Below are 27,937 nucleotides of genomic sequence, written 5' to 3' on the forward strand. Positions count from 1 at the left end.
ACTTTATAGCAGGCATACTAGATTTGAATAATTGTTATCATCAATAACTTTGAAAACTATTCATACATTACAAATAATGTATGGAAGATCATCCCTTAGATTCAGAGTCTACTGTATGTTAAACCCAACGGCCCCTAGATGTAAATCTAAAGATGGCAGCCACACACTACACTTACCTACTTTCTCCCAGCACCAGTAAGCACCAATTCCAACCAAAAAAAAAAGAAGAAAAAAACCCCCCAAATCATTGTGAGCATGCAAGGCAAGGGGTGGGTGGATACGGGAAGGGGGCAGTTTCCCACTCAAAGCTCCCAAAACTTCCTTAATGATAGTATGAATTATTTCACACTAACTATATTGAGTCCAATTCAGGGGAAAAAAACAGGTGGCTTGCGGTATGGTGAGCGTCCTGCATTATAAAAGAAGCCCCACACCCTCCAGGCTATACACCTGTCTAAAAAGTCCACAAATTAAAAAAAACCCCCCCCAAAACAATAGCATATTGTTTTCAAATAAAAATGTAGATACATGCAAATGATACAAATGAAACCAAATATATACAATACACCAGTCAGGATACACTATTTTCCTTTAAGGAAATAAAAGTAGTCTGCATCAATCAGCTAACATGATCAAAATGTATACCGTGCAAATATATATCACCATGTTTTCAATTCTAATAATACATTTTAATTTCACTCAAAAGGGCATGGGCCTTGTTTATGATTCCAATAATTTTAACTATGGAAAGCCAAAAGAGCTTCATCTAGATACCAATTTATACTTTTAAAAAATTACTTAAGATACCTCCTCGATGAAGAATTGACATTCACAGCTTTCCAAAGTAAACACTGATTGAATTGATCACAGTTATTTGTATTGCAGGGCCCAGGCCAGAAAATCCTGAAATTTAATGATCAAAGATCATAACATAGAAACATGGATAAATAGCAAGTCATTTTGCTTTTTACCAGAGTAAAAAATCAGCATTTCTCAGGCTGCAAAAAAAAAATTTTTACAAGCTTTTAAAAAGTGGGCAGTGCTCACTCAAGCATAATATTCTGTCAACAACTGACATACTGACATCTAATATGTGAAAAAAAATCATCCCCATGTTTTTAATTCTTATTTTTCGAAAGACTTTTTCATCAAAGTGTAAACTTTTTTATTGATATGCACTGTATAATGAAAAAGGAATTCCCTGAAAACAACTGATTCAGTTGACAACTTCAAAACAGCCCTTAAACCTACTTATTCAAATTGCACCTGAGCTCCATAAAGAGAACTTGTCGACACATCGTTTTGTCTTCTTTATTTTTGAAGCGTTTAGAGACGTATTCATCATGTTTTATACGCTATATAAAAACTGACTATTATTATTATTAATAAAAATATGCAATGTCACCAGGTTTGAAGCATACTACAACAAGGTACATGTAGGGTGGCACAAATTTTGTTTATAATTGTTCGTGCAGAACTAATGTACATGAAGCATTCATTCAACAGTACTGATATAATGTATAGTATTTATACTAATTTATGTTTATCGAGTTATTAAAAGCATCTACATCGCAATCTAGATGCCATTTAAATTGCTCTCTCAACATGTGTTACAGCATATAATGACCAGTCAGTGTGCCCTATTTCTAAAAAAAAAAAAACATTTAACTCACAATCCGTGCATTGATATTGGAATACACACTAGCCCAAAAATATCACTTATACATGTATATTCTATACTTCTCACAAAAAAATAGATGTCATCATCAACTGTGTTGACATGGTTACTTGTGTTTTGTGATGTATTCTCTCAGCCTTCCCTTGCAGGAACCAGAAAAGTAGTCAATCTGAGAGAGAGAAAAAAGACAAAATATGGGTACATTAGTTATAAACAAGTAGTATTCCACATAGACACTGTTTTGCCTGCAAAATTCATATAGTGTTCATATAAACTTGGGTTATTTTCACCCGGTCTAGGTAAGCAGTGTTTCTACTTCTCAGATAGATAACTCAAGGGCTCATTTGGCAACTATTAACTTAATCTCATTGCCATTTGGTGTACAGGGCTCCACACTAACCCATTTTTTCTACTGGTCCAACCTATTCATGTCGGACCAGTAGATACCCAGTTTTTCAAATTTTTACTGGTCCGAACCTAAAATCTACTGGTCCCAAAAAGTAAAGAAAACATTTAAAAAAAGGCGCAAGTTTATTTTTCTAGCCTTTCGTGTCCCCCCCCCCCCCCCCCCCCGTAAAACGAAGGACAAAAAGAAAGCAAGACAGAAACGAAGAGAGTAAGAAAGAAAGAAAGAAGGAAAGAAGGAAGGAAAGTCAGAAAGAAAGGATGGAAGGAAAGAAGGAAGGAAGGAAAGAAAGAAGGAAGGAAGGAAAGAAGTAAGGAAAGAAGGAAGGAAAGAAGGACAGTAAGAAAGAAAGAAAGGATGGAAGGAAGGAAAGTAAGAAAGAAAGGATGGAAGGAAGGAGGGAGGAAGGAAGGAGGGAGGAAAGAAGGGAGGAAAGAAGGAAGGAAAGAAGGAAGGAAAGTAAGAAAGGATGGAAGGAAGGAAAGGAGGAAGGAAGGAAGGAAAGAAGGAAGGAAAGAAAGAAGGAAGGAAAGTCAGAAAGAAAGGATGGAAGGAAGGAAGAAAAGAAGGAAGAAAGGATGGAAGGAAAGAAGGGAGGAAAGAAGGAAGGAAAGAAGGAAGGAAAGTAAGAAAGGATGGAAGGAAGGAAAGGAGGAAGGAAAGAAGGAAGGAAAGAAAGAAGGAAGGAAAGTCAGAAAGAAAGGATGGAAGGAAGGAAGAAAAGAAGGAAGGAAGAAAGGATGGAAGGAAAGAAGGAAGGAAGGAAAGTAAGAAAGAAAGAAAGGATGGAAGGAAGGAGGGAGGAAGGAAGGGAGGAAAGAAGGGAGGAAAGAAGGAAGGAAAGTAAGAAAAAAGAAAGGATGGAAGGAAGGAAAGAAGGGAGGAAAGGAGGAAGGAAGGAAGGAAGGAAAGAAGGAAGGAAAGAAGGAAGGAAGGAAAGAAGGAAGGAAAGAAGGAAGGAAGGAAAGAAGGAAGGAAAGAAGGAAGGAAAGAAGGATGGAAATAAGGAAGGAAAGAAGGAAGGAAAGAAGGAAGGAAGGAAAGAAAGGATGGAAGGGAGGAAAGAAGGGAGGAAAGAAGGAAGGAAAGAAGGAAGGAAAGTAAGAAAGGATGGAAGGAAAGAAGGAATGAAAGAAGGAAGGAAAGGAGGAAGGAAGGAAAGAAATAGAGAAAAAAAAATAAAAGAAAGATTGAAAAGAAAGAAGGAAAGACAAGTGGAATGCCTCTGGCCGTCTCACCTGCATCACGCGGTTCAATATAGCAGCAGTGCTGACTTTGCATACTACTCTAACTCGCACAAGATGTTCAGTGATACATGGTTACTCTTATGTCCTCTTTTTATGAAAGGCCCCATGTCACAATGGAAATTGACAGAAGTTGCCTTAAATTGACAAAATTGACAAAGATTGCGCAACATTATGCAAAGTTGACATGCAAGTTTAGGCAACTTTGCATTTGCTTGGGCAACTTTGCGCCATTTCCGGCAATTTTGCGCCCATTTCTGGCAATTTTGCGCAACTTCCGGCAATTTTGCGCAACCTTGCGCCATTTCCGGCAATTTTGCGCAACCTTGCGCCATTTCCGGCAATTTTGCGCCCATTTCTGGCAATTTTCCGCAACTTCCGGCAATTTTGTGCCCATTTCTGACAATTTTCCGCAACTTCCGGCAATTTTGCGCAACTTTGCGCCATGTCCAGCAATTTTACGCAACTTCGCGCCATTTTCCGGCATTTTTGTGCAATTTTGCGCCATTTCGGGCAATTTTGCGCAACTTTGCACCATTTCAGGCAATTTTGTACAACTTTGCGCCATTTCCAGCAATTTTGTGCAACTTAGCACATTTTCAGGAAACTTTGGAAAAGTTTGCACAACTTAAGGGAACTTTGCACAACTTAATGTAATTTAGAGAAACTTGGTGCATCTATGAGAAAGTTTTTGAAACTCTGTGCAATATCAAACATTTTTTAGCAATTTTTAGCACCTGCACACAATACAATGCCACTTTGAGCAGGTTTTCAAAATATATATATATTGACTTTTGGTGCCTGCTCTCTTTCATTCGTCTCAAAATCTTATCTTGGCATATGATTTCAAATATCAGGACTTTATAATAATACTATTGCATCATTCCTGTGGTCATGCACTTCTGCCAAACAATCACATAGTTGAACATCATCTTTGAAACTCTGTATTCATACATGTACTTCAGTCACAGAGTATGAGGACACCAAGAATGGTGCAATGTCAGATGTGCATGTATATAAAAGATTTCTTTAAATTTTTTTTATTAATTTTTTAATCCTCTAGCCCTCTATAATATTTTGTTCATATCTAAAGGGATCATGGAGAAAATATTAACATTCATGTGGTGCCAAAATCTCCATATATGCAATACGGTAAAGTGGGGGATGATGCTGTGGAACGGATCACCCACCTTTTAAATTCTTTGGGAGATAATTACATGGAACTCTAGCATTAACTAATTAAATATACTATCGCAAATCTAACGATGACATGCAATGCCAGGAGTATTTTATGTGGTACTAGTGAACAAAATAAAAAGACCTGCTTGCAAAAATATTTTGTAATGGAAGAAACAATTTATTATACTTAAAAATGTGATACATGTGATATGACTGCTGGATTTTGTTTACTACCCTTCCTCTAACTGTATTGAACAGTTCGTCGGCATTGTCTCTTAATGACATAAACCAGTTTTGGCAAAATTGATCATGAAGTATAGTGGGGGGGGGGGTCAGGAAAAAGCATTTATCATAGTGAGATATAACTTCCATAATTACACACATTAAGAAGATTTTTGTGGCACTGAAAATGGAGAATTAAATATTGCTGACTTAGAAGGAACTTTTGTCCTGTGGCCATTTTCACCATTAACACTTGTGTAATAAAACACTCGCCATGAGTCCCTTAAACTATGTGCTTCCTTTAACTTAATCATGGTTAAGAGATTCCCTTAAGGGTACAGGATGCTTTCTTTGTAGCGCAGCTACAAAAAGATAATTTTCATGGTTTAGAATAGGAGATTAATGACAAATAAACCCTGAATGCTTTTCTTGGTCATGGAATACAAGTCGTACATTTTGTACACTTTACATGTAAATAATTTCTTAATGTATTGTGGTTTTTTAGTTATGTGTCATTTTATGAAGATGTTCCATTTCAACTCTTTTTACATCATAATTGAAGAACCACAAGACCCACAAAATTGTAACTGGATATTTGGATTCAGCATCACACCTGATTTAAAATCTTTACAAATTTCACTATAGCCGATTAGGACTCGCAAGTTACGACGAACGACCAAATCTCCTATGTCAAAAGGTCCTGTAGCCTTAAGTTTACCTCAAATTTAATTTTTTTCCATTGTCTTAAGTTATAATAAGCATATTTAGAGCTGGATTTTGCTGTAAACCCAACTAAAATTATTTGAGTTACTGTTGTAATGGTATGGCCAATTTAGTGCAGCTGAAAATAACAAAATACAAAGGGATTTGAACACTGTAACTGGCTATATCTCAAAATCAACACATCTGACAAATTACTGAATTCATTTGATCACATCACCTATTAATGCCTTTATAACCTAAATAAATAGTACAAATGAGTTATTACTGTAAACAGGTACAGGCATGTGACAAATATTGAAACACTTTTGCATTATATCCTAAATTTTCCAGTAGGGATTAACGCACAAAATCTAGTTTAGATCATTAAATCCCCACTCATGTACTTCAGGGTAGGGAAAACAAAACAAACAAAAAAACATTCCAAAGCTTGTATGTCCCACAGAATTCAAAACTGGCATTGAACTAGTTGTGAATGACCCTAAAGGTCGAATATTGATTCATATGTAGAGTACAAATGCCACTTTTAGGTGCTTTTGGACATAACTTTTTATTATATATATATATACAGTGCATCCCAAAAAGAACTATACACTTTTGAAATGGCTACCAAATAAAGGTAATAAGATTCTTGGGTAAAATGTTTATATTTATATAAAGCTCATATCCTTAACTATCATTATGACACCAAAAATTCTGAAAAAAACGCATGCTTCAGTGAGTAATGCCCACTTTTGTAAAGGACACAAAAATTACCCTGCGCAGGAATTCACTATTCATTTTGCACGTGGTTATGAAACGCCATGAAGGAGTCAAAATTAATGATGGAATAAATCAGCAAACAGAGTCAAAAATAAACCAAGAGTTAAAAAAACAATCAATATTATGCAAAAATGTAATATTTTACTGTTTTGTTTTCATATCATTGATTTTTGCCTGTACTTCAATTTATTTTTGTCTTTGTTGGCCGATTGATTCCATCATTAATTTTGACTTATCATGGCGTTCCATAACAAGGTGCAAAATGAATAGTGAATTCCTGCGCAGGGTAATTTTTGTGTCCTATACAAAAGTGGGCATTACTCACTGAAGCATGCGTTATTTTTGGAATTTTTTGTATCATATTGATAGTTGAGGATATGAGCTTTATATATTTATAAATTTTTTCCCCAATAATCATATATATTCCTATTTGGTAGCTATTTAAAAAGTGTATAGATCTTTTTGGGACGCACTGTATATATATATATATATATATATACACCTATAATACATAAGATTATTGTTCACTGGTCATATTTACTATCAATCTCACAAACTTGTCACAGGGAAAAAGTTACTAAGCTGAAATGATAGTGCCCTTTTTCTCTTTTTTATTTATTCATTTTCCAACACATGGGCTGGATAGCCCTCTTCAGCCTAGCGGCTGTTCTTCTGAGGGGTCCAGAAATGATAGAACAATTTTTCCCTGTGCATGTTACCATGGCACACGACACTTATGCTTGAAGGGACAGTTGACACTAGAGATGAGTTCATGACACATCAGTCTATCATCACCAACTTTGCATTGACACGTTGAATGGCGGACTAGAAATTCCATACAGCCAAAGATTTATAAACATTTAACAATTAAATTTGAAGTGGGTATGTGCAGGAATACATTTCAGTAAGTTAAGTTTCATTTACTCATTCCAGAAAAATACAGCAATAAATTTCCTAAATAAAATAAATACTAAATCGTTGTGCGATGAAACACCTGTATATTGCAATCCTTTAATTAGCACTATAATCTGTCGCAACAAGGCTTGGCAGTGATGTCAGTGTGTGCTTTATTGCACACAGCTACAAATTACAAGCGTTCACACAATGCACTTGTGCATAATTATATGCGTGTGTTTAAGGATATCGCCTAGATTCACGCAAATATAACTGTCTTTTATTCCAGATTGGGTGGTTTGCTTCCGTTTGTACGTGATCAAATCATTAGCAGGTTCAATCAATGTATTCAAATTGAGCACCCAAAGCAGATAAGGTGACACTTGTATGTATTGAAGGTTAAAGATTGTTTTGCTTGCCTGTGTGCTTAGAAAGAAACATTGGGTGCTTCTCCAAACAATGGTCCCACAAACTCTTAAGCAAGTTTGCTTCATCACGTGCATGTTAGCATTTGTAAACTATTCATGGAAGTTGTAGATAAAATGGCGAGACCCTTTCCTCTGTCACAGTTGTCCCACTTTTATGAATAGCCTGTTGGCAAATCTAAGATCCTTGGTCATACTCATCCACATTGTGAGTCACTTCATTGTGCTGCCACTCAATCATTAAATCTGATAAGTTATAAATGGAGTTTTTAAAGACCCATCTCTTGGCTTTCTTGCTAATTAACAGAATGGTGTTTACTGTGAAATACACTAAATGTGTCCATTCTCAACATCATTAAAATTCACACTGATGTTGAATATGCTGATGCCAATTCTTCTTTCCTGAAATCAGTAAGAGTAGCACTTCAAGTTCAAAGGAAGGAAGGGAGGGATAGATTTCATGCTCTAATGCTTGCACAGTGACGTCAGTCCATTCAAATTATGTGAACATGACATCACTATGCTTGCTGCACTAAAGCATGAATAATGATAACATGGTGATGGTAGACACAAATTGTGTCTGAGTAGATCACATGGTGAGGGTAGACACTGATTTTGGGTGTTTAATAACTACATTTGTTTGATTTTATGTCTATGATTAATACCATTCTCTTGTTTGCTGTTTTCTTTTCAATGATCGAGGGATGAGTGTTTAATAGTTACATTTATAAAATATAAAGTTCAATTTTATGAGTTACACAGCTCTCTGTTAAATGTCCAATTTCAATTGTGACTTTCATTCATTGTTATCTTCTGCTTCACCTTCATTATGTTCTTCACTTGCTTCACCTTCATTATGTTCTTCACTTGCTTCACCTTCATTATGTTCTTCACTTGCTTCACCTTCATTATGTTCTTCACTTGCTTCGCCTTCATTATGTTCTTCACTTGCTTCGCCTTTATTATGTTCTTCACTTGGTTCGCCTTCATTATGTTCTTCACTTGGTTCGCTTTCATTATGTTCTTCACCTCCTTCGCCTTCATTATGTTCTCCTGGCGTGCCTTTTTCATTCTGCCCTGTTTGTACCTCTCTCTCTCCACCTTCCATATCTTCCACTCTGTCTTCATCAGTAAAATTGTAAATGTCATTCTGATCCTGCAGGTTGCCAGTTACTACTGCAGGCAACTCTGTATATACTGACCTGCATGCTGTATCTGGGCTGCGTATCTGCAATGTGGTAGAAAAATAGATGCGATATTAAAACAGAGTACATTAAAATAAAAGTTTGCCATTGTGACATTTACCTTGCTTCTCCCCATTCCAGAAAAATAACAAAAACATTTATACCATAAATAGGCCTACATGACACATGTCTCTCCCCCAATAATTCAATTAGCAGTTATTGGGAATAAAACTTGACATTTCAAATGTCATCAATTTCTAGGTGTTTTTGCACACTGGAACCAGCTGCAAGACTTGGAACGAGACATAATTTCAATTATGTTTGTTGTTGTTGTTGGTTTTATTTTCCAATGTTATAAAAAATAATGATAAAAATCCGGCCAACCCTATTGGACAACGCTGGATCCGCCCCTGTATAATACTCGGGATGCTTACAATATAATTACTGTTATCAGTGGTAGATATGAACACACCTAACTTATTCTGGGGTCTCCTCCCCCTGACCCGTCCCCACCACTGTGCTTCTTGTGCTTCAGAAATTTTGAAAATGAATAAAACCATAATGTCCATAGGAGAAATCTATAAGAGTATAAGATTGGGCCTCCAAATACACATGAGCAAATAGAACATTGATTCTTGCCAAACGAAATAAGCTAGTGCGGGCATGGTAGCAGTTAACTCATTCGGTACAAAGTGACCACATCTTGTGATTTGGCCCACTGACAGCCTTACATTAGAAGAAAGAGTAAATACCACACAAATGCCCAATTTTATTGGTGCATCAGTACCCTTCGTTCACGGAAAAGGAAAAAAATCACTAAAATCCTAAAGTTGGCAACGTGATAGAAATATCCGAATTGCTCTTTTCCCACGCAAATTGGGGGAAAAAATAAACTTTTAAAGACATTCCTGAAACCTCAACTTAAAAAGGAAAAAAAAATGCAGCAAAGCTAAGCAACTAATCAATTGTCACGAATGAGAGTATTCAATGTATATGATAAAGATTTGTTCTCTTATCGTATCCCATGAAATCCGTTTTGTTTGCCTGCGCTCTTAAAAGCCACAAGAACGTAAAGACATGGGTGGCGTAAAGACATTTTATGGCTTTTTTGCCGAGAACCAGCTCTAAATTTACGCATGTACACGAAAAGGAAATAAAAAAATGTATATACCACGCTAAATAGAACTGGGTCATTTTTTAATCATGCCCCTTTTGGATGTATTGAGTACATTCCTTCAGCGCCTTCATCCCGGGGGGTTACATATATCTGATAATCATCAAGCATTTTGAAAAGGATGATTATACCTTTGATAACTATGTCTTGCACCAGTCTTCGCACTCATTCAAGATGCCATTTTAAGATCAGCGTTCATAGCTCCACTCAAACAGCATCCCAAATCTTAAGATAGAAGACAATATTTATGATAACAAGACGTTTAATGGCTTTTTTTGCAGAGGACCAGCTCTCAATTTACCCAAGTACACAAAAAGGAAACCAAACAGTGTATTATACCACGCTAAATAGAACTGGGTCATTTTTTAATCATGTCCCTTTTGGATGTATTGAGTACATTCCTTCAGCCCAGGTCAATTTCCTGTATGTCACCGCAAAAGGAATGTATGATAGAAATTAACAGCTGTACTCTCTCAATTAAATATTCTATCAGGAATTGATAATTATCTTCAGATTTGGATTCTTGTCAGATTTGGATTCTTGTACACGAAAATGAAACCAAACAGTGTGTATATACCATGCTAAATAGAACTGGGTCATATTCTCAATCATGCCCCTTTTGGCTGTATCGAGTATATTCCTTCAGCCAAGGTCAATATCCTGTAAGTCTGTTACCGCGAAAGGAATGTATGTTAGAAATTAACACCTGTACTCTCTCAATATAATACTCTATCAGACTATCAGGAATTGTTAATTTCTCAGATTTTGATTTTTTTAAATTTCTAATGTCCCTTTGACCAGAGTGAATTTGTATACGCTATTTTCAAAATCTGAGCTTAAGGCAAGGAACAGAGAATTCTGCGGGATTAAGGATTATGAAGCATGAAATTTCACACAGCTTTTCATAAGGGAAGGTTACTATCTGATAATCATCAAGCGTTTTGAAAAGGATGATTATACCTTTGATAACTATGTCTTGCACCAGTCTTCGCACTCATTCAAGATGCCATTTTAAGATCAGCGTTCATAGCTCCACTCAAACAGCATCCCAAATCTTAAGATAGAAGACGATATTTATGATAACAAGACGTTTAATGGCTTTTTTTGCAGAGGACCAGCTCTCAATTTACCCAAGTACACAAAAAAGGAAACCAAACAGTGTATTATACCATGCTAAATAGAACTGGGTCATTTTTTAATCATGCCCCTTTTGGCTGTATTTGAGTACATTCCTTCAGTCAAGGTCAATTTCCTGTAAGTATGTTACCGCGATTGGAATGTATACATGCCTGTACTCTCTCAATTTAATACTCAATCAGGAATCATTAATTTTTCAAATTTGGATTCTTAAAAAAAAAAATGTCCTTTTGACCCGAGTGAAATTGCATACTTCACTTCTCTAACTTCAAAATCTGAGCTTATAGGCAAAGAACAGAACATAATGGGGGTTAGCATTTTAGCAATTAATAAGTCTAATAATTGTTTTTTAAAAATCATATTTTCTGACCAAACTAAAGGATTAAGAATCATGGAATTACACACCGCTTTCTATATTGGAAGATTACATGTAACTGATGAACATCAAGTATTTTGAAAGGGATGATAATACATGTACCTTTTATCTTCTTGCATACATCTTCGCACTCATTCAAAATCCCATTTTAAGATAAGCGTTTATATACATGTAACTACACTATTACAGTGTCCCAAATTCAAAGAAAAAAAAATGATAACAGGATGTTCGCTGTCACATGATTTTGATATCAAGGCATCAAGAACATCTTTCAAATTCTAACCTGGTCTACTGTAAGACCAACTACAGTAGATAATCACCAGCCCAATAGAATACTGTAGGCCTACAAATGCAATAGGCTAAAGCCTAATTCATCTATGGTCAGTGCTCAAGATAGCCGGTATTGCATCAGTTTGCTCTAGTTTTGCAGTATTGCTGTAAAATAGGCTACTACATTTATAGACATATTCAACATCCCAGACCAATTAAATTTAGCCCCTTATACATGTACTTGCCTTAAGCAATCAATGTTGTTTATTTCACATCAAGTACCAATCAATTTAAACTTCCACCCCCCTCTCCATGCTCTATAACATTTAGGCGTCTTTTGATTAGAGTAAACTGTTTATATAACAGTCTGTACTCATTCCACTTTGTGAAAAGACAGTCATTTAGCACTTTCCTTGGAATACTTCTTCTTAAAAGTGCAACTGTTGAAGATGATGACATTGATGATGATGATAGCAGTGCTGATGACTTACATGTAGATGTATTTGACAATGATGGTAGCAGTGCTGATGACTTTGACGTATTTGACGACGATGCTAGCAGTGCTGATGACTTAGATGTATTTGACGATGATGGTAGCAGCGCTGATGACTTCAACGTACTTGACGACGATGGTAGCAGTGCTGATGAATTCGACGTATTTGATGATGGCAGCAGTGCTGATGAATTTGACATATTTGATGATGGTAGCAGTGCTGATGATGACTTTGACGATGATGGTAGCAGTGCTGATGATGACTTTGACTTTGGCGGCGTACAGAATAAAGGGGTGTGTTTTTCAGTCATTTTGGTTTGGATGCAATGGCTGTTATCTTCATTAGCTGGGCTATCAATTTTCATGTGACTCATTTGGGTATCATCCAAATCATTCCCAGCTAATTTTGTTTCTCTCATTGCTGATCTTCTTCTTTTCAAATATGCCCTTCTTGCTTCTTTTCTGTGCTTACCCATGAAGTTGTAAATGGACAGTAACTGCAGGCTATTCAATATGACATCTGGAGATGAAGTAACTAAAGCTGTTTTCTCCTTCTCTCAGTTCCATCATCTGTAACAGAAACATTTCTGAAACAGAACATGCACAATTAATAAACTAATTGATGAATTTCAAATTTTGATTTGCTTATAAGTTTGAACACAGCTAATTTTTCTTTGAAAATCATGTAAAAGATAGATTGAGTTTTCTTATTGTTCTAATAATAATAATATTTGATATTTGAATAGCGCACATACCGGTATCCATCATTATGATGCTCAAGGCGCTACAATATTACCCCAGCTAAGCTAGGCGTCATAAGCGCTCACAGCATTGAAGGAATTCATTCCTACACCCATTTACACCTGGGTGGAGAGTTGCAAACGTAGATTCATGTTTTGCCAATGGACATTACTTAGTGCTGCGGTGGGATTTGAACCCTGAACCTCGTGGTTCATAGTCCGGGGAGGTGGGATTGATCCACAACACCTAGATATATTCTCTGTAGAGGTTTTTCTCTGTAAGCAAGTACAACCCAACAAAAAGTGGAATTGTATGAACAAAGAAAACTCAAACAAGCATACATGTTGATTATTTCATCAAAATCGTACGTGAAAGGAGAAAGTTTAGAAAATTTCATATATTTTCACAAATCTGTCGTGCACAACATGGGTGATAGGCAAATGGTCGAGACAGCCGATGATATCACACACTCACTATTTCTTTTGTTTGTTATTATATAAAATATAGAATATATCAATTTTAGCACTTTTGACAATAAGGAAGGTTTTTTTGATGTTGCAAAAATTGATTTTCCAAATGTTCAGGGAGGTATCAAACCTAATTGTTTAAAGTTTTATGAGAAAAGAAATATGATATTCCATATTTCATACAATAAACTACAAAAGAGATAGTGACGTCATCGGACCCCCTCAATTCTAAACTGACCAGAATGTGGACATATAGGTCTAAGTGTTTTGTGGAATTAAGCAAGACTTTAAACTGTCATAACTTTATCATTTTACATCCTATTTGATGTAATTTTCAGCATTGTCCTTTACATAAAACAGGCCCTTCACCGAGCAGCTCACAGATTCGATCGAAATTTGATGAACTTCGCCAAATTCGCGCATGCGCCCAACAGTGCACGTTCAATCGGCCGATTGAGACTTGTACCTGCGCTGTTGGGCGCATGCGCGAATTTGGCGAAGTTCATCAAATTTCGATCGAATCTGTTTTCTTTGCGCACGCGCCCTTGTCTCGATCTCTCTCTCAATCGGTAATCTGCCATTTTGTAGGCCCTATAGAATTTTGAAAGATGGAGTGGTAGGATGGGGGGTCGGGTGTCCGGACACTTTATCTTTTTGAAGCCTTCTTTTTTGTCTATGGAATTACACTAAAAATATGAATTTATTACTTGTAATCATTATCGATTTTGTTCTTTATAATATTTCCTAACATTTTGTACTAAAAATTGATGAAACTTCGCTTGTACATTTTTCCAAATGACATTCTTAGTAAAATTGATCGTCCGGACACACAACCCGTCCGGATACACAACAACTGGGTATGCCGCGACAGAACTTATCGGGTTTTTTTAGGTTCGAGCCTTTGACCCGATGTCTGGATGCTGTCCTTAGTAAGACCATCATCCATATACATGTAAGTGCTTAATTTATGTTTCCACCTTTTACTTGACTCGTATTGATAAAATACCCCTGTTACGGTCGGAGTGTGAATGAGCGATGGGCTGGGCTCTGGCTAGTCCACGTCCTGGACGATTTTTACTGATTGGGCACCATAACCAACACACACACGCCCGGGCCCGCGCCCTCCACTGATTCACTTACCCCCAGTGATTCACCTTACCCACTGATTCACTTTCCCCGAATATGACTATTCAGGGTGTGTGTATGCGTGTACTGTTATGGGGTTGAAGTGTGCTGGGTGTTTGGTAGTCGTGTCGTACAAAATAACAACAGTCCAGGAGGTGGACTAGGCTCCGGCCCGCGAAGCGGGCCGGAGCTCCCTGGGTTACATAGGGTCTAACTAAAATTATAAAGCCAATACTCTATACCGGTCTGGGCCCCTAAGGCTGAGATGTAGATCTAGCCCATTTACAGCCTTTGATGATTAAATAATGTCAAACAAAACTTACCGAAATAAAGTCAATGCAGCTCATTTCAGGTCTCTGATAATGCATTCAAAGCCCAGCTCTAGAATTGTTTCCTGCGATTTGAAGGTGTGTTTTCGTAAAGCTGTCCGCGGTTGACGTAACCCAACAGGGCTCCGCCGCGAAGCTTCGCGGCGGAGCCCTGTAGGGTTACGGTTGACGGTGAACACGCACGCATGTACTCGAGCAGTTGCGATGCATGTTTAATTGTGCACGATTACGTTAATGCACACGTGCAAAGCTTTGCATTGCAACTTCGCACAAGTGTTTTCAATGGTGCAGCTAGAATTCAAGTTTTAATTCATTTTGGGGTAGGGAGCAGAAAGTGGAATTTTGTGAGAAGTTAATGGAACTTAGTACAATTTTATGTGACTTTGTGAACCTTTGCGCAATTTTGCATAACTTTGTGAAAAGTTAATGTAACTTTGCATTGGCGGCGGAAGCAAAAAATTTTAGGAGGGGACAACCAAAAATTTTTTGACAAGCAAAAAAAAAAAGGTTCTCAACCCAAAAATTTAGGGGGGACGTAGGAAAATAAATTGACAAGCAAAAAAAAAAAAAAAAAAAAAAAAAAAAAAAAGGTCATTAACAAAAAATGTAGGGGGGGGGGGGGGACCGTCCCTCCGTCCCCCCCCCCCGCTTCCGCCGCCTATGTAACTTTGTACAACTTTGCGCAATTTTTTGCAACTTTGTGAGAAGGTCATGCAACTTTGTACAACTTTGCACATTTTTGTGCAACTTCGTGAGAAGTTTATGCAACTTTGTACAACTTTACGCAATTTTTGCAACTTTGTGACAAATTTGTACAATTTTGCGCAATTTAGTGCAACTTTGAGAAAAGTTTGTGCAACTTTGTACAATTTTGCGCAATTTAGTGCAACTTTGAGAAAAGTTTGTGCAACTTTGTACAATTTTGCGCAATTTAGTGCAACTTTGAGAAAAGTTTGTGCAACTTAGTACAATTTTGCGCAATTTAGTGCAACTTTGAGAAAAGTTTGTGCAACTTTGTACAATTTTGCGCAATTTTGTGCAACTTTGTGAAAAGTTTATGCAACTTTGTACAACTTTGCGCAATTTTGAGCAACTTTGTGAAAAGTTTACGCAATTTTGTACAATTTTGTGCAACTTTGGTCAATTTTGTCGATTTTTGGCAACTTTTGTCAATTTCCACTGTGACATGGGGCCTTATGAACTAGACCAATAAACTTACAGAGATATGATGGTTATTCAACAAAAAACCCCAACATGGCCAAAGTTCATTGACCTTACATGACCTTTGACCTTGATCATGTGACCTGAAACTGGAACAGGATGTTCAGTGATACTTGATTACTCTTATGTACAAGTTTCATGAATCAGATCCATAAACTTTCAAAGTTATGATGGTAATTCAACAGATACACCCAATTCGGCTAAAGTTCATTGACCTTTGACCTTGGACATGTGACCTGAAACACGCACAGGATGTTCAGTGATACTTGGTTACTCTAATGTCCAAGTTTAACGAACTAGACCAATAAACTTTCAAAGTTATGATGGTAATTCAACAGATACCCCCGATTCGGCCAAAGTTCATTGACCCTAAATGACCTTTGACCTTAATCATGAGACCTGAAACTTGCACAAAATGTTCAGTGATGCTTGATTACTATTATGTCCAAGTTTCATGAATCAGATCCATAAACTTTCAAAGTTATGATGGGAATTCAACAGATATCCCCAATTCGGCCAAAGTTCATTGACCCTAAATGACCTTTGACCTTGATCATGTGACCTGAAACTTGCACAAAATGTTCAGTGATGCTTGATTACTATTATGTCCAAGTTTCATGAATCAGATCCATAAACTTTCAAAGTTATGATGGGAATTCAACAGATATCCCCAATTCGTCCAAAGTTCATTGACCCTAAATGACCTTTGACCTTGGTCATGTGACGTGAAACTCATGCAGGATGTTCATTGATACTTGATTAACCTTATGTCCAAGTTTCATGAACTAGGTCCATATATTTTCTAAGTTATGATGACATTTCAAAAACTTAACCTCAGGTTAAGATTTCGATGTTGATTCCTCCAACATGGTCTAAGTTCATTGACCCTAAATGACCTCTGACCTTGGTCATGTGACATGAAACTTTAATAGGATGTTCAGTAATACTTGATTAACCTTATGGCCAAGTTTTATTAACTAGGTCCATATACTTTCTAAGTTATGATGTCATTTCAAAAACTTAACCTCAGGTTAAGATTTGATGTTGACGCCGCCGCCGCCGTCGCCGTCGGAAAAGCGGCGCCTATAGTCTCACTTTGCTTCGCAGGTGAGACAAAAACAGGAAGAAAACAGAGGAAGAAAGCTAAAACTATTATCATAAATAATTTGTTTCTTTTTTGGCTCAATTAAAATAGCTACGAAAGAAAGTCAGAAACCAAGTGTATCAACACACACATAAATGCATATGTGGGGCTATATGTATTCAGACGATACCACCCGAGACCCGATCTGTTTGAACCAAACAGAAGTGAAAATTTACCCTTTTACTGCTTACAGATGACAGAGTTACTCCAATTTTTAGGAAATATGGACATTATAAGAGCCTTTCATAAGTATGAACCGTGAATTTTGACAGTTCTGTGAGAGATTTCTGCCAGAGTTTAGCCAGGCTTCGTTCGTGCGGCCAGTGGAGAATTCACCATGTGGATTGTGTGGCCGACTACATGTACACTGTACGCATGCTGTATAGTACTCTAGTAACACGTGCGATTCATTCTGTGTGTATTCTGTGTGTGAATTGCAGAATTGAACGGGGGGAAATGGTTTGCTGTGAATTTGACCATTTCTGGAAAAGTTATTGGCCCAACAATGGTTTTTATTACTGGTCATGTCGGACCCTTAAATCTTGCTATTTTTGGAAAAATTACTGGCCCGACAATGATATTTTTTACTGGTCATGTCGGACCAGTAAATCTTCCAATTTCTGAAAATCTACTGGCCCAACAGCGATTTTTACTGGTCTGGGACCGTCGGACCGCCGCTAGTGTCGAGCCCTGCATTTGGTGTATAGGGCCTACTGCATTTGGTGTATAGGGCCTACTACAATTGGTCTAATACCAACTTTGCCACTTTGCCACTCTTGACCCAGGTGCTAAATGGGATGTGACAGTCATTGTAGCTTGTCCGGTACTGTGTGTGCCTCACCAGCGACCGACTGGAATACTCCCCAGGGAGTGGAGGATGTGCACACATTGTGTGTGGGAATGACTGATTGAATCTGATGACAGGGGTAATGATATATCTGTTAAGTGCTTAGACACGTTGCGATGTATTAAGCGCTAACCATATAATTATTATAATTCTTAACTTTGGCTTATATCCAAAGATTTTTTTATTGACCTCTTATAGAATTGTACCCAGTTATTACGGTACAAAATATCATGAAACTGCATTTCCGATGAATAATGATTTTGAATTGATCATGAAAAGACAAACTAGTTGTAGACGAACTTGAGCTTACAGACCATATGGAATCTGACTAAATGCACAGAACAAGAAGTTACAGTCAACAGAAGAATATACCTTGATATAATTTAGTATAGTATAATTTTGTCACACAGGTAAGATAAAAATCAACGATTGTGACCGGTCATCCCCAAACCACCAATAACTTGCCAGTGAAGGTTTTCTATAAATAGCCAAAATATTTTAAATTGTTTTGTTTTCAAAAAATAAAAATTAGAATATTGGCTTTATTGGCAAAAATTAGAATATTGCCTCTTTCCCCATCTGTGTGTCATAAATATGTGTATTCAAGGAATCTAAAGAAAATGAATATAAGCGATTTTAAGAACGATTTAAGCGATGTATGTTGGCAAGATGTTCTTTCTGAAACAGACGCTAATATTGCCTACGAAATTTGGTCACGTAAATTTTGTTCAGTTTTGAATAAACAAGCACCTCTTAGGAAAAAAAGAGTGCGACAAAAAGAAACTCCATGGATAAATAGTGACATATTGACCAAGATAAAGGAAAGGAATGAAATAAAAAACCGTGCTAAATCTTCGAAATCTGACAGTGACTGGATATTATACAGAAAACTTAGAAATACTGTCACAGATATGATACGAAAGGCAAAAAAGCAATATATTTCAGAGATAATTTTGATCAACAAAGGGAATTGTTCTGCTATGTGGAAATCTTTACGATGTATGCTTCCTCATAAAAAACACAAGAAGTTAATTCAGAAACTGTCTTTTAATGGTAAAGATATTTTGGGATTTAAGGAAATTGCCACACGCTTAAATGATCACTTCGTTGACCTGGCAGCTAAACGCAAAGAAAGGTTTACCTTCGAAGACAATATGGATCAATACTTAAACAAAGCATCAACCACTTTCAGTTTTAAGCCGATCTCAAGTCGAGATGTTAAAAAACACATCAATGAAATTGCAAGTAATAAGGCCACTGGCCTGGATCAAATTCCAGCACATGTAATTAAAGAAGGTATTGACTACATCATTGCGCCATTGACACATATTGTCAATACTTCTCTGTCCACAGGGAGGATTCCTGATGCATGGAAAAGGGCTCGTGTAACGCCAATCTTCAAAAGTGGTGACAATACTAATCCGTCAAACTATAGACCAATCTCAGTACTCCCGGTTTTGTCTAAAGTCTTAGAAAAGATTGTGTTTAATCAAGTGTATAACTACCTGTCAAACAATAGTTTGCTTGATCCATGCCAGCATGGTTTTCGTCCAGGCCACTCAACAACCACTGCCTTGTTAAATATTACTGATGATTTTGCTAACAAAATTGATCAAGGTTACGTTATTGGTATGGTCACTATAGACCTGGAGAAGGCATTTGATTTAATATCGTCTGAATTACTGTTAAAGAAATTATTTTACTTTGGATTTGATCAGGATGCAGTAAAATGGTTTCGCAATTATTTGTATGGTAGGCAGCAATCAACGGTTGTCAATGGTAATATGTCAGGTTTTCGTACTGTTGAAAGCGGAGTGCCTCAGGGGAGTATCCTAGGCCCCCTCCTCTTTATAATCACTCTAAATGATTTGGTCAGATCTGTAGAACAATGCTCCCTCTCTTTATATGCAGACGACACATGCATTTACTTTGCATCTAAAGAGCCCAGAAATTTAGAAATGACTATTAATAGAGATTTGAAGTTAATTTCTAAATGGTTTTCTAATACTGAACTATCAATTAACATCGATAAGTGTCAATTAATGTTATTAGGATCTAAAGCAAAACTCCGTCTATTTGATAATATAAAAATACAAATGCAAAATTACGAATTGCAAAGGGTAAGCCAATGTAAATATCTTGGTGTAATAATAGACAGCTCCCTAACCTGGACCCCCCAAATTGACAGTGTTCGGAAGAAAGTTTTACAGACATTTTATTCTTTAAAACGCATTCGATGTTATATACCCCAAAACACAGCTCTTATGTTGTATAAGGCTTTAATCCAACCGATATTTGACTATTGTTGTACAATCTGGAGAAATGGCAATAAAAGCCAACTAAATCGTCTCCAAGTTCTACAAAACAGGGCACTGAAATCTGTATTAGAAGTAAACAGTAGATTTAGTACAGCGAATATATATGCCATTTTAAAGGTTGATCAACTCAACAAGAGATGGAACAATCAGTCAATTTTCACCATTTTTAAATTGGTCAATAATCTAGCTCCATCTATCCTTTGTTCTCGAATCACACTTAAATCACGAAAATATCTTTTAAGAAACATAGACCGACAAATTCAATTACCGAAGCCTCATTCTAATTATCTAAAGAACAGTCCCATTTATTCAGCTTCTAAATTATTCAATAACTTACCCGCAACAACCCGATTAGAAAAAAACCCGGCTACATTTGCACGTCTCATATCACTTTCTTAATTTAATTCTCCACCCCGATTCACCCTTGATGATACCGCATTATATATCTTCATTTTTTATGTTTAATTTTGACATAACTTTGTATATTATTTTCGTCTATTTATTTTTCATTTTTGTTTACTCCAATTTTACTTTTGCCAATTGTATTTTACCTATGCTTTGATATATTTTTGTTTTTCGTTTTTATTTGTGTATGCTTGTTTTATGTTAATATTATTTGTTATTATCATTTGTCCACGGCCTTGCTGAAAAGCAGCTTCTAGCTGAAAGCAGGCTTTTTAACCATGATTAAATAAATAAAATACAATACAAAAAAACCTGAGGGTACTTCGTCTTCTGCATACAAGAATTTGTAATTGTAAAGTTGAATAAAAGATACAACAGTCTCTTCAGGTGTGTACGCAGGGGGGGGGGTACAGGGGTTTAACCCCCCCCCCCTTCAGATGTTTTTGAAAACTTTTTTGCTTGTCAAATTTTCATCAGGTGAAAACCCCCTTCTTCTTGAACGCCAAATAGGGTTGCAGCAAATCCCATCTTTTAATGTCTTTTAGGTCTGACACGGCCGGGTTTGAACCCCCGACCTCCTGGTTGTGAGACAGACGCTCTACCAACTGAGCCAATTTGACAGGTTATACTTTAACGCCTAGGATGTGCAGTTTGTGGGTGACTTACAGGGGAAGTTCACCCTGACAAAAAGTTTATTGTAAAAATAGCAGAAAAAAATAATAAAAATATTGCCGAAGGTTTGAGAAAAATTCATCAAATAATTAAAAAGTTATTAGAATTTAAATTATTTGATTTGTGACGTCATTTGCGAGCAGCATCCCTACATAGCGAACGGTAAAAAAATCAATGAAATGTCATTTTCTCAGAAAATTGATAATTGTTTTCACTGTACTTTTGTATATCAATAGACAAATCATTTAACACCCGATCATTAATAGAAAACAAAATTAAGTCATCAGGAACCACACAAAATTTGAAATTCATCCATTTGATATTACATAACACATGGGGCAGCTGCTAGTTTATGACGTCACAAATCCAAAACTTCGAACTCTAATAACTTTCTTACTCTAACAGATTTTCCTCAAACCTTCACCAATATTTTTTACTATTTTTTCTGCTATTTTTACAACAAATTTTTCTTCAGGGTAAACTTCCCCTTTAAATTATTTTTGGCTTTGGGTGTGACAGGTCATAAAGTGAACCCTTATTGCACTTGCAAACATATGCTGTAAAAATGCGGTTTAAGTTTGTTTTAGCCTCCAATCCTAACAACAAGTTGTTAAAACTTTTACACAAATGTTAATAATTTTTGACATTGTTTAAACTTCTCTTGACATTGTTAAAACTTTTTAAAAGGACGTGTTAAAACTTGAAACAACAGTTGTTTGACTGACAGGCTTAAGCAATGCATGCTTAAGCAAATTTTACAGTGCAATGCACATGTGCCAAATTTTCATTTATATTTTTTTTTGGGGGGGGGGGGGGTGTTGTTGTTTTCCCCAATTTATTGCAGATATCTAGTGCCTAAATTGGGAAACACTCATAAATGTACAAAATCTGAATAAAATTTGAAATAATGCAAGAAAAAGGATTTAGTAATAACAAGTTAAAGGCAACTTCATATTTACAGCCAAATAAAATAAGCCCTCAGCTGCAAAGCTTAGAAATTCATTGTAAAACAACCTTTTAAGACTGATTGCTTGGAATATAATGCATAATAAATGGTATGATCACTCATTTATAAAGCTATGTGTTAAATGGGACATTGGATACACCTTCCGAAATATCCATAAATAAGATTTTATCAACATCATACCTTTTCTTGGTCTCTGAAGAAGCAGAATGTTGGCATACACTGGACTTCACATTCTTCTGCTATTTCCTGGAAAATAAATTAAAAAAGGAAAGAACAATATGTCACAAAAGATTTCAGAACGAGGCTTAAAACTATCATACTAAATGGGTTTTTTTTATTTGAAACATTGATTTGTAAAAATATAAACACACCATATTTGTCAAAACCCAAAATCATCCCCTCACTTTAAACAAGTGATTTTTATGATTTTTGGCAATTTTTGACACTCTGCCCGTAAAAACATCCCGTTTCCAGCCCCCCCCCCATGTATGCTGTCCTTTCTTCAACAGCAGTGACCCCCTGGGTAGTACGCTAGCTGAAAAATTTCCTGATGTACTAGGACAAACATACGCTGCAAAAACTCTGATGTTGATTTACCACTAGCCACTGGCGTACCTAGAGCTTATTAGGTCTTCAACCCCCCAAAAGGATTTCTTACCAAGTCCCCTGGATCAGTTGTTGTGACTCGTCAGGGGGGGGGGGGCAGGGATATGTCCCCTGCATGAGTTGTGACTCTTCAGGGGGAGCAGTCTGCCCCCACCCCTTAGGTATGCTAGTGCCACTAGCCCGAAATCTATAAAAATCCACACCAGTTTGGTTTTGGTCTAACACCAATTAGTATCAAAACTGCATCGGTTTGATTCCAAACTGGTGTTGTTTCAATACTTCTCTGGTGTGGACATTTATAGATACAGCTGTTTATGCAGTGAATCAGTATGTAACACTCAGCTTCATGGACCCTCCACCCCCCCCCCCCCCACACCTGTAAAATAGAGCAACATTGATTACCATCACAATTAGTTGGGTGGTATACTTACTGACACTTCGTCGACATCACATTTACAGAACACAACATCGACAGAGAAATCCGGATCTTTCGAAACAGACTGCATAAAAATAAATAAAATGATATCAGTGATAATGTTCCCGTATTAGAAATACCTCTTTTTAAATCAGGCAGTTATTCCAATCTCTTTTGACAAAACCCATGTATCTATCCAATATCATACAAATGAATTTATTTTAAGATAACTGCAGTGGATTCCAATCTAATATGAGTATGAGCTTGTGTGAAAGCAATAATCAATTAACTAAATGATATGAATACATAAATTGGACAAAAAAGGAAAAAATACTTTTCAAATTCGATACCATGTATGCTGTATGGTATTTTTCCACTCATCATTACAAAGCAAATATATCCGACAATTCCATATTGCTAATTATGTAATAACATGTTCAATCACTCTATGGTAAAGATATTTAAAAGTGACCAAATCTCATTCTTACTTTAAACTCCGGGAGTGCAGAACGACATGGCCCACACCAAAGTGCGCTGAAGTATATTACAACCAGTTTGTTTGCAGAGGTTGAGAGTACATTGTCAAACTCTTGCTATAAAATAAGAGTGAAGAGAGAAAGAATAAGTTGAACACAAGTCCATCTTCAACAAACAGATGGTTTGATAAAAAGAGAAAAATCAAACGAGCATAACATTAAAAATTTCATAAAAATTAGTTGGAAAATAAAGTTATGACATTTCAAGCTTTCGCTTCATTTCACAAAGAGTTTTATTCACATCCTGGTCAAATAAGATGACCAATGACATCATCCACTATTTCTTTTGTATCTCATTACATAAAATATGAATCATTCTAATTTTCTCCTCATTGTCATGTGAAACAATGAAAGTTTATTCTTCCCTGAACATGTGGAAATTACCATTGTTTTAACATTCTGTGGTTCAAACAAGAGGTCCTTGTTGTAAAATAAGAATTGAAATTATAATTCAAACAATAATTGAATAAAAAATAGTGAGTGGGAGACATCATCGATTCTCTCATTTGCATATCATTGAGTTGTGCATGGAACTATTTTGTGAAAAATAAGCTAAACTTAAAAATGTCAATTTATTCCACTTCTTTTCATATTTCTCTTTTGATTCAAATCAACTTTCTTCTGGGGTGAACTTGACCATTAATAGAAATATTTTTATTTTCTTCTCTTTTTGGTGGCACATAATTATATTTTGGGAACTAGAGTTTCCACAAAGCCGAGGGTCCAAAGTCTTTTTCCTTCAGCCAGATATCAGAAATGGCTAGTAACGTCTTCCAAAGTAAAGGAGGATAATTCATCTTAATGCAACAGTGCCATCTATTGACCTAAGACGGTGTATGTGTGTATTAAAGGGGAAGTTCACCCTGAAGAAAACTTTGTTGTAAAAATAGCAGAAAAAATAGTAAAGAATATTGGTGAAGGTTTGAGGTAAAACCGTTAAAGAGTAAGAAAGTTATTAGAGTTCAAAGTTTTGGATTTGTGACGTCATAAACGAGCAGCTGCCCCATGTGTTATGTAATATAAAATGCAAGAGTTTCAAATTTTGTATGGTTCCTGATGGCTTAATTTTGTTTTTTATTCATGATTGGGTGTGAAATGATTTGTCTATTGATATACAAAAGGTACAGTGAAAACCATTTTCAATTTTCAGAGAAAATTACATTTCATTGATTTTTTACCATTCGCTATGTAGGAATGCTGCTCGCATATGACGTCACAAATCGAATGATTAAAATTCTAATAACTTTTTAATCATTTGATGAATTTTTCTCAAATCTTCGGCAATTTTTCAATGATTTTTTCTGCTATTTTCACAATTAACTTTTTGTCAGGGTGAACTTCCCCTTTAACAGTGCTGTGCTTCTTCTTTACAAATTTAGGTATTGTGGTGTGTGCGTGTAATCCGAATGGGGGGGGGGTAATAACATATAGGGGGAGCACGACATGGGAGGGGGGTGACCAACCTCCCCCGCCCCCCAAGATTTTTCAGGTAGGCCTAGTATAATTATAAAACATAGTAACGTTAGATACAAAGAAAAGGAGGGAGAAAAAAAAGGAGTCGAAGAAAGGGAGATGTGGGTCATGTAACTCTCTATATTTTTTTTATTTACAGTGTAAGATAAAAGAATATTGTTGGTTGTCTCAATATGCCCTCCCCATCCCATTATGTCCTAGTTATTTGAGTGTCTGTCAGTCTAATGGGGGGGGGGTTGTACTTATACGTAATCACTCAGGTTTACAGCCTACAGGGATATCACTTTTTACAATACAGTGGTGGAAAAAAACTCTTAGCAACAAAATATGAATTCCCATCATATGAATGTGCTTTTATTTCCATTTTTAATTCCAAACCCGGGTATCTACAGAAGCAGAAATGAATTATGAATTCCTCCACAATAAACTCATCAATTACTTCCATACACTTTAATTCTTGAATGCATTTCATGAAAATACATATTTTAATGAACTTGCTGTGTTCTAAGTACACATCACACAATAGCAGGCCTGTGGTTAACTGCGGAATATGAGACCTAAGTAGGGCACGCAGGCTTTTTATACCGCAGTCGCCTGGTTATTAATGCTTGAAAAGGGAATTAACTTACCCCGGAGCTAGATCAAAATTACATTACAGTGACGTTCACCATTCCAATACTGGAGAGTAATGTACATATATATAAGAGCTAACATGCATGGAGAAGATGCTTGTCAAAATTGAATTGAATTGAATTTATTTTCATACTTCACAAGATAACAAAATAATAACATAATACAAGAAATACATTTGATTACATAGAAAATACAAAGATAATGGCAGTAAATAAAGTGAAATATGAAGGAACCTGCATGAAAAGCAGAGCTTGTAATGTCTGCAGGTTCCTTAAAGTAATTATGAAGTTCGTAAGATCAGACACTAAAGAAAAAATTAGACTACAAAGGAAAAGCCAAAGATTAGCGCAAAATCACGGGGTAAAGAATTAGAGGAAAAGTGGACAATGTGAAATATAGGAGGGGAATGAGCAAAGAATGAAAAAAAAAAAACTATACATCATACCTTTAAAAAGGTACAAATCAAATACATTATATATATTCAGCCAGTGCGTCTTAACGGTGTCCATAACTGGACAAAAGAAATGATTTCAGTTTACATTTAAACATACTTAGGGATAAACAGCTATTTCGTTTGGAAGATTATTCCAAAGCCTTGGTCCTTCGAATACAATTGTTCTTTGAGCAAATAACGTACGAGTACGTACAAAATGGCAACAAAAGCATTCAAGGATTCCTTCAAATGAAATATTCACATTCAACAAATGAAGTTTACTTCCATTAAATTTTATCTGTTGGCTGAAAGAGGCACAATGAAGTTTGATGCCATGTTATGATATTGATGGAGACGATTGACTTAATGGTAACAAGTAAAATGTAGTAGGCCTAACAGACAATATCACAATCTAAAATCCAAATTATCTTTGTCCAAAATAGTACACATATAGAGTATTATCAGTATAATATGGAATCCTCTCCGCCACTAGATGTATAATGAAATGTTGACAATTAACATTGAATTTCCAGAATTTCCCATGAAATTAGAGTTTACCGCAAGAATTTTCATAATTTATCTTTCTTCTTCTTATTATTATTTGTTTTGGCATCATCTGTGCCTGGGAAGCAAAAAGTTGAACTGAAACACTATGACCCACGGGTCTCTCTTCCTGATATAACAGTACTGATTGAGGGAGTGCAGGTGGACCACTACACCAGGTTGCACGGGCCTAATCACTAGTGGCAGGCCATAGATATTCATTCGAGCCAACCCATTGCTATTTTTTTTATTTTGATATGGCTGATTGACAAAGTGTATGCATATGATTGTCCATCTAACACTGATTCTATTTTTGGTAATTACTGAACTTCCTTTTCCCAAATTGGGAAGAAATATCCCCAATTTTGGACTATATTTTGACTGGCAGAAGGATTAGGGCTATTTTGCTGTTTGAGTGATGAATCTGCTCTCCCCGACGATGTCTTCAAACACGCCAATTTATTTTTAAAATGAGCCGGTCGACGGACCCTTTTCTGGTCAGATATGGATTGCCAGATATATATCCTATCCACTGGTAGTAAACATTCGACCCCCGAATTTCATCCTTATTTTTTATGAATTTTTTAAAGTGCCAATTTAACACATGAGTCTATGGGGAATGAATTAGGCCTGTGATACTACCAGGATTTCCCTCTATTCTTATATCAACATTGCAGTGGGTTCTTAACGCGCAAAGGTGTTGACCATACTCTACATGGAGCCTCCATTTAACAGCCTATCCGAGGGACGGAGTGCTTTCCATAGCATGCATACTGTGGAACAGGGGATAGACATAAATTTACACACAATGCATGCTTCAGTCATCCGCCCAGGGTGGACTTGAACTTATGACCTTTTAAGTGTCATTTTATGTCATAGAAAACAGTTTTGAGACGAT

General features: G+C 36.3%; 2 protein-coding genes across 4 annotated transcripts in view; both read right to left on the minus strand.

Annotated features, from left to right (window-relative positions):
- Positions 1-494: 494 nt before the first annotated feature.
- Positions 495-27,937, minus strand: part of LOC121423618 (thioredoxin-like) — a 53,550-nt gene continuing 26,107 nt past the window's right edge. Inside the window, exons 2-5 of the mRNA XM_041619004.1 lie at positions 23,910-24,014; positions 23,438-23,506; positions 22,581-22,646; positions 495-1,847 (exon numbers count right to left, since the gene is read on the minus strand). Of these exons, the coding sequence (XP_041474938.1) occupies positions 1,785-1,847; positions 22,581-22,646; positions 23,438-23,506; positions 23,910-24,014 (303 nt within the window). The 3' untranslated portion in view covers positions 495-1,784. The remainder of the gene's footprint in view (positions 1,848-22,580; positions 22,647-23,437; positions 23,507-23,909; positions 24,015-27,937) is intronic.
- Positions 8,481-14,898, minus strand: LOC121423617 (putative protein TPRXL). 3 transcript variants are annotated; one of them, XM_041619003.1, is made up of 3 exons: positions 14,821-14,898; positions 12,163-12,751; positions 8,481-8,758 (listed from the first exon to the last, which is right to left on the minus strand). In XM_041619003.1, the coding sequence occupies exons 2-3, from the start codon at positions 12,638-12,640 to the stop codon at positions 8,676-8,678; spliced, it is 561 nt and encodes a 186-aa protein (XP_041474937.1). In that variant the 5' UTR covers positions 12,641-12,751; positions 14,821-14,898; the 3' UTR covers positions 8,481-8,675. The 3 variants fall into 3 exon arrangements, 1 of the variants encoding a protein (XP_041474937.1); XR_005971299.1 differs by lacking the exon at positions 8,481-8,758 and having other exon boundaries at positions 11,338-12,734; positions 14,821-14,897; XR_005971300.1 differs by lacking the exons at positions 8,481-8,758; positions 14,821-14,898 and adding an exon at positions 12,920-13,187 and having other exon boundaries at positions 11,338-12,751.

Source organism: Lytechinus variegatus, chromosome 11 (assembly GCF_018143015.1).
Source record: "Lytechinus variegatus isolate NC3 chromosome 11, Lvar_3.0, whole genome shotgun sequence".
Lineage (NCBI taxonomy): Eukaryota > Metazoa > Echinodermata > Echinoidea > Temnopleuroida > Toxopneustidae > Lytechinus > Lytechinus variegatus.

Excerpts from the sequence above, each read along its gene's own strand:
- LOC121423617 (XM_041619003.1), bottom strand. The coding sequence starts at position 12,640 with ATGGGTAAGCACAGAAAAGAAGCAAGAAGGGCATATTTGAAAAGAAGA. Across the intron at positions 8,759-12,162 it reads ATTGTCAAATACATCTACAT|ATACGCAGCCCAGATACAGC; the intron begins GTAAGTCATCAG and ends ACCACATTGCAG.